The 14266-nt window shown below is 39.7% G+C and overlaps 1 protein-coding gene across 1 annotated transcript in view; it reads right to left on the bottom strand.

Annotated features, from left to right (window-relative positions):
• kcnh5b (potassium voltage-gated channel, subfamily H (eag-related), member 5b) overlaps positions 1-14266 on the bottom strand; it is a 194467-nt gene that overhangs the window by 86852 nt on the left and 93349 nt on the right. Inside the window, exon 9 of the mRNA XM_004554683.4 lies at positions 1901-2100. Within this exon, the coding sequence (XP_004554740.3) occupies positions 1901-2100 (200 nt within the window). The remainder of the gene's footprint in view (positions 1-1900; positions 2101-14266) is intronic.

Genomic DNA, 14266 nt, shown 5'->3' with positions numbered 1-14266 from the left:
CCAGCACATTACCAAAAAAAGTATGCATGTTTCACTTCACATCACCTCAGTAAGACCATGTGAAAGTTAAAACAAATCATATGAGGTTGACTGAAACACTTTTGTTCCCCTTTTGCTAAAACATAGAAAAACACACCACACAAAATACTGCAAAACAAAAAGGCTGCCTTATATGTAGATAGTGTCGAAACTCAAAACGCACATCTCACTTAAAATTTAAGACGTGTAAATGTGAACAAATCCACTTGTTAGAGATATTAATCTCCTGCTGAAAAAAAACAACCCCACAAAACAAGACAACTGCACCAAAAACCACAAAATACTACACACCGCAGCCAAATTAATATCTCATCAGATATTGATGCTTCTTTCATATGTGACACAAAAAACAGGAGACAGATGTTTGTTTGTTTTTTGTAGCTCATTCATTCAAAATTAACTGTAAGATGTTTAACTACATTGCTGCTGTGTTATTGTTGAAGTCCTAAATTATCACCTTTAAAGTGTTTGTGCTAATAACATCATGTACAGTAAGACAGGCATGGAGAACAGCACTGACTGGGAGAGGCTTTGAACAGATGACATACTCAGTTCAATTCAACATATAAGACTTTACGAATGCACAAGCATCTATCAAAAACCTATTTATTTAATCTATCATTTGTGAGGTTATTATGTACAATTATAATGTAATGTTCAGCTGCCTTAAATAAACAGGCAGCTTTAAAGTATGAAATATTCATTTGTCTACTGTCTCAGTGGCTGATAGTGCCCCACAGGCCTCAATGTGAGCTTGTAGCCATTATAATGTTGAAGTTGTTTAACGATTAACAGATTTTGAATGAAAGCAAGGGAACTTCGGTAGCACAAAAAAAGTGTCTATTCTTTGTGCACATATGGATCAGTCATATTACCATTGTTTCCCACTAAGGTGTTGCCAAAGGCACCTAGTTAATGCTTGAAAAAGCTGCAGCAATACACAAAAATATAATCAATATTCTATTTACTTGGTGACAACGCCGCTTTTAGCCTTCAATCAGAAAGCCTTAATTTGGCTAGTTAAGCATCGGGCTAAGGCTTAAAGCTTTCACTTAAGGAAAGTCACTCACATTACTGCTACTGCTACGTAATCTTAGTTAGGTTCACAGCATATTCCATAAATTACCATGCCATAACTAACTGTTATAACAGCGCTGCCATATTGCATCATACTGGGTGCATTTCAGTCATTTATACACATAGCTAGTTTCCTAGCTATGTGTAACGTACACACTCTCGAAATAAAATACACGAATAGAACTTAAATTTAATGTATATAATCTTCACCAAAGTGCAGATGTCTGAAACAAAATGAGACAATAGCCTTTAATATGTACATTCCCAAATTTCATACATTTTGGGGGGGAAAATTAAGAGTCTTTTTTTTTGTTAAGTTTCCTGACACTATATGTTTGTGTAAATTAGGTTAAAACTCATTTATATTCACTTTCATTACGGCACATAATACTGAAAAGAACACTTGTGTGTATTTTAAGATGTTTTCTCTTTGCTCTGAAAAAAATGTTATGTAGATTTTTATTTATTGATTGATTTACTTTAAGACTCTTTGAGAACACTGATACAGCAGCTAATTTTGAGACATATATGGGTAAATGCTCTTAAATGTACTGTTTTTGGATGTTATAAGCATCTATGACTATTAAATATAAAACCGTCACTCTCAAGCTTTTGCTTCCTGACACATCACTTGATACTTTGTAATCTGTATAAACGACACGGTGTCTGGCTTTTTCAATTCCAGCCCGGATGATTACTGTAGCACAAAATACCAAATCTCCATAAACAGATGGCACATCAGTAATACATTAGCTTTACCTGACATGTTGCGTCTCAGTCTCACCTTTTCCGTGTCGATGCCTTTGGTCATTGACCAGGTGGAGACGATGTAGTCCATCACCCTCTCACTTAGACCCTTGGGAACTTGGTAGAGTTTCAGGAAATCCCTGACATTGTTGAGCATCTCATGGTAGCGATTGGTGTTGGCATACATCTGCTGGAAAATCGTGGTCACATTTCCAAAGATGGTGGCATAGAGCAGAGCTAGAAAGCAAGTAGGAGAAGAAATATGAAATGTATAAAGCGCTCATTTCAAAAACATTTGATGAAAACAATTATTTTGACTTGAACTAAATATCTGCTTACTGCAACACACCGAGCCAAAAATCTAATGTTTTAAAAAGAAATGGAGCCTGCTTTGTTTTAATTTCTAACCATAAATGTACACCTTGCAAGAAGCCAATAGTGAAAAGCACTACATAAATACTAATTTGGTTTATGTGCCCAATGAGTTACACCAATCCACCACAACATTTAAAGCAACTGGTCCTTCTAGATAAAAGAGTCTTGGCTTGGCAGACCTTCCAAACAAATCGTACTTGTACAGTCATGAACATTAGCACGTATTACACTAACTGAAGCATGGAGTTTGAGATGAAGATCCTGAGTCTTTTGCAATTTCTCTGAGCATGGCACAGTCTGACCTTCAGTGAAACTGCTGGAAAGATTGAGGCATTGGGTTTATACCATCCCATCCATCCATTCGCTTCCGCTTATCCTTTTCAGGGTCGCGGGGGGCGCTGGAGCCTATCCCAGCTGTCATAGGGCGAAAGGCGGGGTACAACCTGGACAGGTTGCCAGTCTGTCGCAGGGCTAACACACAGGGACAGACAACCATTCACACTCACATTCACACCTAGTGGAGTGTAGAAGTGTAGAAGCTTCAAGGTGAAGGGACACCAAGTCCTATGATAAGGTCGGTCATCCAGACCCTGTGAGATAAAAACAGTATCCAGTCTCAGCCAGAATTACTCTCACGGTCATTAGAAGAACAAGTTATCAGGGAAGAGATGTGAGGAAGGGGAACCTTCCGCCTTCTAGGTGCAGGTCGCCAGGGCAGAGAGACAGAGCGCTGAGAAGCTGGGACTAGCCAAAGCGCCAAAGAAGGGAGAGTTAAATTTAAACTCTAACTTCTCCCCACCTGTTTTAAGCAATCTGATACGTGCACATTTTCCATATAAAACTCTGTGTAATGCTAAGATAGGTACTCTCATGGCTGCAGTTACTGTTTAGATGAACGATGTAGATAAACGAACGCGTTCATAGTGTCAGCACGCCAAATATCTTTAGGTAAGATAATCACCCCACGCTGTTCTCTGATGCATTGATCGCAGGGTGAATGTTAGACAGAATGCACTTAAGCACAGGAAAAAGTTCTTGGGTGGGTAGATGAAAGGAGGCGTGTTGTATAAAGCACGTTTAATGCCATGGTAGAGCAGAAAACTGCTACATAAGAACCAGTCCAGTTACCAAATATCTTCAGATGAGTATACACTTGTAGGAGAGAGCTGCATGACTTGAAAGACTTCAAAAACAACATTAACTTGGCATTATTTGAAGCAGATGGGTAATCACCAAAAACTGACTTTTTATTAGCCAAATACAAACAGATGTTTGTGACAGTGGCTTAGAGGGGTGCAGGTTTGAGTAATCATCTAAAGCCACTTACAAAAGTCAGACAAACTTAGAGATCAGTGTTAGATGTATATTATATAATGTCTCCTGGTGATCAAGAGTGTTTCTCACCTTTGAAATTTAAAGCCATCATGCGTCACTGCTCAGCCTCCTCACTATCCTGCTTGTACTTTACTGTTTCCATAGAGACCTCACTCAAAATAGTTTTTTGCCTCCTCCCAGACAATACAAGTGACAAAGGAAAGAAAAAAGAAACGATAATTTGGAAGACTTCTGAAAAATCTTGTGGTTTGCAGGAGGTGGAGGGAATCTGACGACATGATGTGTGAGAATGCAAGGCTGGGGCAGAATGAATGTACAGTACAAAGGGGTAGTTTGTAAAGAAGGATCAAAGAGGCAAATGTTGGATTTTCTTGCAGCAACTGTGCATTCAAGATAAACTCTCTATATAGATGCTGTATGAGGTAGTGTAAAAATAGTAAATTAAAAAAACAAAGAAAGTGAACCAGAAACATGACAAAAACAAAGTGTGTATGTGTGCTTTCTTTTCCTCGGACAGTTTATCTCACAGAAGCAAGTCTACAGAGACACAAAAAGAAAAGAGTGTGTCTGAAAGAGAGACAAAACAAAGAATAAAAGCAGGACATTCACACACATAAAGGTGTTGCATGTCAGTGGTGAGATAAGTCCTTCAAAGTCTGCTGCCTCCCAGCCTACAAAACCTTTCCAGGACCCCGTCAGCAATTCAGGAAGAATTCCAACAGCACATCTGGCCTGGAACTTAAGGTTCAGACTCACAGCTCTCCGCCCCCCAAACCCAAGATTTCTAATTGGCTGACTTGATAGCCCATAGGGAGGTAAGTGTCACCTCAGAACACAGAAAGGCAATGGTTTGAAGGTTAATTCAACCTTGGGATATCAATTTCTAGCCAATTTTATTTTATCTAAAGTAGTGACATGTGGATGTGTGGATGGGTATGAAGAGAAGCTGCAGAAGAAATCTGTGTCACCACAGTAAGTAACCACAGTACAAAAACTATTTGGGATGAAAAGCTAATTAGTAGCATTCATCAGGTGTAAATGAGGTCTGGCTATCAGCACTTTGGAATACTGGTTGTCAAGGAAGCTCGAGACAAATAACAGGGCTCAAATTAAAACAGACTGCCAAAGAATTGAGCCTCCAAAGGTACAAAAGCAAGATATTCAGGAGTCTTTAAGATAAGCACTTGAACTTATAGTGTTAACAAAACAGTTTAAATATGTTGAGTTTACAATTTCGGTACTTTCTCCTTTGCATTTCTATAACAGTCAAAGTCTGTGTTGACTTAAGCACATTTCCATAGCTTATACAACCTGCCATGGCTTGAGTTTGGCCTGTGGAAATCAACCTTTTGAAGCTCACCACAATTGAGTCAGTCAAAGAAAGTCAAGAACTGGAATCATGCTGTTAAATAATATTTGCACCATATTTATAAACTAGTGTATAAAAATCTTGACACAAAGTTTTAAGAGTTCTGTCGATGAATCATTTCCCTGAAAACTTGGCTGACTCCATCTATTTTGCCAAAATTTCCTTGCAGCAACTCAAAATAGCACTCATTAGTTTGCATACATGAGAACTCCAAATGAGATGATAAATGGTAAACTGAAGGATCTCCACCAGATCTGAACCAGAGCATCACAGAGCTCGTGGACAGTCTGAGATACAACCTGGTGACGTTGAACGGAGCAAAACATATCCCAGAGGTGTTCCAGGACAGGATGAAATCCTTGGACCCAAGGTTTCATCCATATAACTAACGGCAGTCAGGGTCCTATTGCACAGCCTGTTGAAGTCTGTGTTTCCCTCCATGGCTACGTCCCACCAGACCATCAATGACCCACCACCAATCCGCAGCATAGCATTCTCCACGGCTTCTCCAGACCATTTCCCATCTGTCACATGTGCTCAGGGTGAACGTACTCTCATCCGTGAAGAGCACAGATGGTGGACAAGGAGTGGACCTGCCATTTCTGGTATTCCACAGCAAATGCCAATCGGGCTCCACAGTGCTGGACCGTGCATGGTTCCACTAGAGGATGTCAGGCCACCCTCATGAAGTCTGTTTCAGTTGTTCTGAGACATTCCTACAGTAGCCTGCTGAAGTTCATTTTTTAGGGCAGTGGCAATGCTCATTCTGTTCCACAAAGGAGCAGGTACCATCCCTGCAGGTGAGTTAAGGGCCTCCTGCAGCAGATGGCCGCCCTGCCTGAGCCTGGTTTTGTTGAAGGTTTCTTCCTGTTAAAAGGGAGTTTTTCCTTCCCACTGTCACCATACGATTGTTGGGTTTTTGTCTGTATGTGTCATCGTAGGGTCTACCTTACAATATAAAACACCCTGAGGCAACTGTTGTTGTGATTTGGCGCTATATAAATAATTGAACTGAATTAATTCCTGGAATCTCCACACTCCACACTCTTGGAACTGTGCTGGGAGACACAACAAGCCTTTTGGAAAGGGCACGCATTGATGTGCCAACCTGGAGAATTGGAGTATCTATGCAACCATTGTAGAGTCTAGGTATCTCCTAATGCTACCAGTAGTGACAATGACCCTAGCCAAATGGAACCTAGTGAAAAACCAGGAGCGTAAAAATGTCAGTGGCCTCCACCTGTAAAACCATTCCTGTTTTAGGGTTTGTCTCATTGTTGCTCCTCTAGTGCACTTATCGTTTATTTCATTAACAGAAAGTAGCTGATACTGATTAACAACCCCTTCCTCTACTTATCTGATTAAAGTGTACCTGCAGTTTTTTTGCACAGTATATGTATTTTGGAGAAAATATATTCATACAGAAGTATCTGATCTCAGTAGGAGAGTAAATAAATAAATACAGAAGTAACCAACAAAGCCCTGGAATCACAGAAACCTGTTACTGATGGATTGCTGATTATGCATCGTTCTGTATCAGCTTCCAGAAACACTTTTCTGGTCTCACGTGAATTTAGACAGTTAATCCATGTAGTCAGGCTACGGTTGAAGCTGTCATCTCAATACTGCATTTAAAATCTGACCTGTCCCCTATGGCTCTATTTATTTAAATCTGTCTGTGTTTTCCCATCTGGTGGATACAGAAACAGGGGTGGCGAGTTTTGGGGGTGATAGAAAGTAGTAGATTTGCTAATATTTAATAAATGCCGAAGCACCCCAGGGAAGAGAAGACAAGATGCTGTCAAAAGTGAGGCTCTGATCAGCTGGTAGGAATCTTTTCAGGAAGTTTGTTTCTAAAACCACTGTGACACAAAGAAGAAAACTGGACTTAAACAATCCCCTGCACTGATGTCATATCAGCAGCAGTATTTTATAATAGCATACTCTGAACCCCATCAGGCAAACAGTGTGGACAGATCTGTCAGTTCAGCTTGTCTTGCTAAATTTACTCAAATAGCTTTTGCCTTTAGTAAAAGTATATTACTTCCTGTTTTGTTTTCTACTGAATAGCCTCTAATCATTACCTGTTGCTTTTGTGAAACAAAGGATATCAACATCACCTCTCACTTGATAAGATTTTTCTTAAAAAAAACTTGTCTTTTGTCATGACTTTTTTATCATTAAAGTGAATCATTCAAATGAGACAACGTTGGATATGTAGATATTTCCATATGAGTATTAAAATTACAAATGTACAAAGAAACATAAAAAGCCCCCCATTTACATTACTTTTTTCAGCAATCCAACCTCTGTGTTCATATATTTTCTATTTCTATTTTTTAAGTAATCTGCCAGAGGAGTTTAGGATGATTTGTCAGACTGAATGAGTGTGAGGGACAAAAATCTGTCAGTCTGTGTTAACGCCTACAGCCCAGACACACAGAAAAAACCCTGTGATAAGGTGGCCTGCACACAAACAGAAGTACCCACACAAATGCAAGGATATACTGTAGAAGCATAAAAGACACACACACAATCAAAGTGTATGATTATTTATAAGTTTAACTTCATAAATAAACAGTGAATTCCAAGTTAACTGTTTGAGGGTAAGATATTACTTTCTATATTAAATTACTACTACATTATTCCTGTATATTTACTTTAAAAACCAAGTCAAGCCAGAGTCAAAACCTGATGTACTCCTAGTGTCGGTTCCTGAGTGGGATAAACGGGGAAGTACAATCTGGCCAAATCAAACATATGGATCATAAAAAATGAGATTTCCGTATTGGATCTATATGGGCCCAGGTTAAAAACAGCAACCTGATGAAGTTGGCCAACAGGGTGCTGATGGAAACTGTGCTACTGTTGGTCAAAAACAATGGAAGAAGAAAGGGGGAAGATATATTAGCAGGTAGTGAGAGAGAAGGAAAGACAGGAGTTTCCAGGTGAGCGTAAGGACTTGGTGATTGGAGTAAACTTTAGTGGGTTTGTAGGTTAAGGGAACAATGATGATGAGGAGTTTATGGGTAGGTATGTTGCTAAGAAAGAAATGCAGGAGGTAAGAGAGAAGGGTATCTTAAAGAAATAGGAGACTGCAAGGTGGTGCAAGCTGCAAGCTGACGGGTTGGATCATGTCAAGTATCGGGTCAATATCTGGAGTGACCAGGATGGGAAAAATTAGAAATGAGTATGAGTAGAGAGACAACTCTCACATTGAGCAATTTGGATCCAAAGTTAGAAGGTTGAGACAGTTTGGACATGTGCAGAAGAGGGATTATACATATACTGGACAAAGGATGTCGAAGATAAGCTGCCAGGAAGTAGGAAAAGAGAAAGACCACAGAGAAGATTCATGGAAGTACTGAAGGAGGACGTGCAGAGAGTTATTGTAACACAAGAATGCTAGGGATAGGGTTAGACAGAGGCAAATCATTTGATAAGGCACCCCCTAAAGGGAGCAGCCAAAATAGACAGAAGGCCTTTAGAAAAAAAGGTTCATTGTTTTTTTTAAATTAAAAAAATTAAATTCAGATTTTTATTTGTTTAAAGTGTAAATATAAATTAACAAGCACATACAACTTTCAGTCAATATAATCAAATAATTTACTGTCTCAAAAATTTTTGCTGTCTTAAAGATGAAAGATGAGAAGACTGCTGCTTCTTTTGTACGTGCATTTTCAGTTAGGATGTAGTCCATGCAATGGTAGTCAAACAGTCAAATAAATTAACATGCAATCAGTGAGAAGAGTGCTTTAATATATGAGGAATAAATATATTATAGTTATAAAAGCTTTTACAGTGAAAAACTGATACTACCCATAAATTCCAGTATTGAAAATATTGACACACACACAGACCTGACAACCTACAGTGGAGCAAAAAAGTATTTAGTCAGCCACCGATTGTGCAAGTTCCCCCACCTAAAATGATGACAGAGGTCAGTAATTTGCACCAGAGGTACACTTCAACTGTGAGAGACAGAATGTGAAAAAAAAAAAAAATCCATGAATCCACATGGTAGGATTTGTAAAGAATTTATTCGTAAATTAGGGTGGAAAATAAGTATTTGGTCAATAACAAAAATACAACTCAATACTTTGTAACATAACCTTTGTTGGCAATAACAGAGGTCAAACGTTTACTATAGGTCTTTACCAGGTTTGCACACACAGTAGCTGGTATTTTGGCCCATTCCTCCATGCAGATCTTCTCGAGAGCAGTGATGTTTTGGGGCTGTCGCCGAGCAACACGGACTTTCAACTCCCGCCACAGATTTTCTATGGGGTTGAGGTCTGGAGACTGGCTAGGCCACTCCAGGACTTTCAAATGCTTCTTACGGAGCCACTCCTTTGTTGCCCGGGCGGTGTGTTTTGGATCATTGTCATGTTGGAAGACCCAGCCTCGTTTCATCTTCAAAGTTCTCACCGATGGAAGGAGGTTTTGGCTCAAAATCTCACGATACATGGCCCCATTCATTCTGTCCTTAACACGGATCAGTCGTCCTGTCCCCTTGGCAGAAAAACAGCCCCATAGCATGATGTTTCCACCCCCATGCTTCACAGTAGGTATGGTGTTCTTGGGATGCAACTCAGTATTCTTCTTCCTCCAAACACGACGAGTTGAGTTTATACCAAAAAGTTCTACTTTGGTTTCATCTGACCACATGACATTCTCCCAATCCTCTGCTGTATCATCCATGTGCTCTCTGGCAAACTTCAGACGGGCCTGGACATGCACTGGCTTCAGCAGCGGAACACGTCTGGCACTGCGGGATTTGATTCCCTGCCGTTGTAGTGTGTTACTGATGGTGACCTTTGTTACTTTGGTCCCAGCTCTCTGCAGGTCATTCACCAGGTCCCCCCGTGTGGTTCTGGGATCTTTGCTCACCGTTCTCATGATCATTTTGACCCCACGGGATGAGATCTTGCGTGGAGCCCCAGATCGAGGGAGATTATCAGTGGTCTTGTATGTCTTCCATTTTCTGATGATTGCTCCCACAGTTGATTTTTTCACACCAAGCTGCTTGCCTATTGTAGATTCACTCTTCCCAGTCTGGTGCAGGTCTACAATACTTTTCCTGGTGTCCTTCGAAAGCTCTTTGGTCTTGGCCATGGCGGAGTTTGGAGTCTGACTGTTTGAGGCTGTGGACAGGTGTCTTTTATACAGATGATGAGTTCAAACAGGTGCCATTCATACAGGTAACGAGTGGGGGACAGAAAAGCTTCTTACAGAAGACGTTACAGGTCTGTGAGAGCCAGAGATTTTCCTTGTTTGAGGTGACCAAATACTTATTTTCCACCCTGATTTACGAATAAATTCTTTACAAATCCTACCATGTGAATTCATGGATTTTTTTTTCACATTCTGTCTCTCACAGTTGAAGTGTACCTCTGGTGCAAATTACTGACCTCTGTCATCATTTTAAGTGGGGGAACTTGCACAATCGGTGGCTGACTAAATACTTTTTTGCCCCACTGTATGTGACCCAAATAGGCAAAGTGGAAATGAGCTCCCATCTGCCAGAGTCCTTTATTTTTAAATGATTTGTGGTCATTTTCACAAAGAAAATGAGATAAATTGCCTTTTTAGTTTCAGACATATCTGTAATCAATTTTGACAATGCTGCAGCATCGCTATTGCTTCACAGACCCATGGGGGAAAATGAATAGCAAGTTTTTACTACAAGCTAACAGCTTGTTATTTCTGATTTTATTGAATCGTGAGTTAGAGTCTTTGTTGATGTCGAACAGAGCTCTCACTGGAATTAATTATGATGAGTAATATTAGACAAACCTGCAGCTGGAATTCATGTGTCAAATAAATAATTACATGATGGCAGGGGAAAAAATCTAGAAGAACGCATACTGGCTAGCTGCCATGTTTATTTAAGTAACAGCAAAAATACACAGGAAAAAGTGTTTTCGTTTACTGACTGATCACAGAAAATCTCTACATTGATGTGTGTGTGTTGTCAGATGATGGATTTAACAGAAGCTCAGCTGTTGGATTCAAGTTGCAAATACATACCGAAAGAAAATTCAGTGGGGACGATGGTTCAAGAGTAACACCACCGCATAAATGTGTTTTAACGAGCACCAACTGTGCATCTAGATCTTTCTGGGTAAGTAAAATATTCTGGCTGATTGTCTCCAAATAAATCCTGACTAGAATGTATTGTTTACTTCTCATTAGGACAACCTAATAGACTATTTACTGCTGTGCAAACATTTTAATGGGTTTTGTAGTGAGTGAGTCGGGCGGCTGGTGGGAGGGTTGATGTGTGACAAATGTCTGTCTCCACCTTAGACCTAAACCCCCAAAGTGATTACACTCGAGAAATCCAGGAGAAAAACAGAAAAACAGAAAAACATGTCCTTGTTTCAGAGAAAATCTAACCTCCTGAACATAAGGGCAAATTCAAAGAAAATGAAGACTTACATCCTGTAGAAATAACATCTTCATTAGAAATAACTTGGAATTCTTTTTTTTTAGTTATGGAGCTAAAGTAAGCAGTACTGGAGCACTTAGCTAAGTTCTACTCAGGTAATAAAAATGACCTCCTTACAGCTCAAATTAACCTGTTCGCAGGTAGTGTCTTGCTGTTTAAGCTTATTAAGGCCCATTGTGCTTACTCTTAACTCTACATCTTTAACTGTGATCACTACTAGAGTAGCTTTCCATTACTCATCCAACTAATACTTGTTTATCTTATATAGTATTGGGTCCTGGTGCAGCACCTCTTCCTGTAATGCTACAGTCACACAGGGACAGTAGTTGGAGACAACAACACGACCAAAATTACAGTGACCATGTGTGCAATGAACTTGTAATCTTGTTGCCTTTAAATGGTTTCTTTAAAAGACCCAGACCATGACTGCAAACACTCGCACTCAGCTGCAACCTTCAAAGTAACTTCAGTGTGTGAAGATCGCAATAAGAGGGAGCAAACTGATCAGTCTATCGGTTTGAAATTAAATGTGCTCAAGGTAGCAATTACATGCAATCTGTTTGTGATAATGTCGCAGTTATGGCAGTAAAAGAAAGTAACACAGATGCTGGATAAATGTTGCTGTGTAATAAATGGTTTTGGGTTGTTTTTTTACAGAAGATCACAGTTTAAGTTTCCAGAAACTGAAATTTTAAATTACATCTCACTCTGCAAAAGATATCCTGGTGAAAACCTGATAATGACACATATGAAGCTCAGAGATGAATCACCGCATTTAGTTCTTTAATCACACCCATAAATCATGATTAAATGAATAACCTGGGGTCAGCCGAATGCTCAGCAGGGTTACTTTACTGAGCGATGGTACGGTACTCGTTACATATCAAAACATACAATCACTATCAGGAAAAAAAGAAATATTATTATATTTTATATTTGTATTTCCCCAACACTTTCATTGAACCTAGCTTGTTAAAAATTCCTCTCCTGAGGGTTTAAACTAAAATGTTTCCAGTGTCTTTTTTTTCCGGATTGCTTCATAGGTTTGTGTAGTAACCTATGAAACTATAATACTAAGTGATGTATAATGTAAAACATTTTTAGGAACAGCGGCAAAAATACAATTGCGTGTACTTCCTTTAAAAGAGCAGACACCGTGGAAATCCCTCTGAACAAGAACATATTCTAAATACAAACAATGTGCATTAGTGAACTCTTGCCTTGTTTTTACTGTTACTGCGCTAATGTTTTTCATCTGGTGTTGTGAAGCTGAGAAGAGTGTTGTGGTTTCGCTAATGGGACCAAATTAAAACACAGCACAAACAAGCCAACTCTGAGGTTTCACTGCTGAAGGTAACAAGGCCATCAGGGGCTGAGCGGTGCTCCCTGTGGACCGGGGCAGGAATAATGAAGTCATGGAGGAGTACTCACATCGAACCACAAGCGCCTGGTAAACAATGAAATGGTTTTTATCAGGAGGAACAAGTGGGGCTGTGGAGAGCTTAAAATTAAAGTCGACTGTAGGATAACGTCAGGAAAGCAATGCTGTCATATGACGCGGCAGGTCAGAATGTCATCTTCTGATATGGGCAGATGATTGTCCATGTTGTGTTTAGGTTCTGTTTGAATATGATAAGGTAGGTTGAATGTAGGACTTCAAGTAAGGACTGACTGCATTTTTTGTTTTGCAAATTATGCCTAAAGTACAGGTTTTAAAAAACAAAACAGGTATGGGGAAGAAGGTTAACAAAACCATCAGGTCACCACTCTGTCACAGGGTTTATAAATACTCTACAGCTTTGAAACTACTATTATGAATTTAGGAGAGTTTTAGAGTCTTAATTTTATATAATGTCTTACATAACATATCTGCAAAGACGTGTTTATTGATCCATTCGAATGACTTATACATGCCTACTGGTTTGATATTTGCCTTTATTATGTTGTAAAGCCTTCTTAACACCTGGATAGACCTCTGACCCCCTTATCTTTTGCACAGGTGTGATTTCCTTTTTTTTCTTTGAATTTTTGATCGTTCATTCTTTTCATTTCTATTTCTCTTAAAATTTTGAATGTACTTTCAACATGAATTTCATGTTTACGCATTACACAAGGTTCACGAGGTACTAGGTTTTGGACCAGCAGCTTTGAATTAAGAAGGCATGTCGACTGAGAGTATATGAAAAGCGAATTTGTCACGGTGTCAGTGAGATCTTTAAGTTTTCAGTGGTGACTTCCAATCTCTCACTGTTAGGGTATGACAAGAAATCTCAAAGTTCAGTGCACCGGTCTTGTATAAACTGTTCACTACTGTCAAGACTTGATACTTTTTGATTAGTCCTTGACGGTTCATTAGGAGACCCCAGACTGGCCTCTACGGAGTGCTGGCATCAGATGACACCTCCAGCAGACATTGATTGACCTCCCAGCTCCTGGTTTCGTCTCACTTTGGCAGTCAGTTTTTGCAGCTCAGGGAGGTTCCGAGGTCACACTCACTGCAGTTAGTGGACTTTGTCAGGGGACCTCACATCTGAGGGCAATACACACAGTCTCTGTTCCACAAAGAGGTTTTTTTTAGTGCTGTGACTCGTATCAGCAGGTGAGACAAGTACAGAGCAACTGTGATAGCTCACGTGCTCTGGGACTCGTGGTAATCACAGCTTGGCCCCCGTTTTCCCCACTGTCAGCAATTATATTTGAGAAGGACTCATCTATCATGGCTGGCACCTGCTTGATTCAATTATCTCCCCACTATCCATATGACTGCAGGCTTCACACTTATGTCTCTGGCATAAATTAGAAGAGCAGAAATTAAAAAATTATAATAAAAATAGGACTGATTGCTGCCTTTAGAGGCTTTTCACTGTGGAAAT

The sequence above is a fragment of the Maylandia zebra genome, linkage group LG19 (assembly GCF_041146795.1).
Source record: "Maylandia zebra isolate NMK-2024a linkage group LG19, Mzebra_GT3a, whole genome shotgun sequence".
NCBI classification, from domain to species: domain Eukaryota; kingdom Metazoa; phylum Chordata; class Actinopteri; order Cichliformes; family Cichlidae; genus Maylandia; species Maylandia zebra.
Note: the sequence above shows the minus strand (reverse complement) of the source record. Positions and strands in the feature narration are given on the sequence as shown.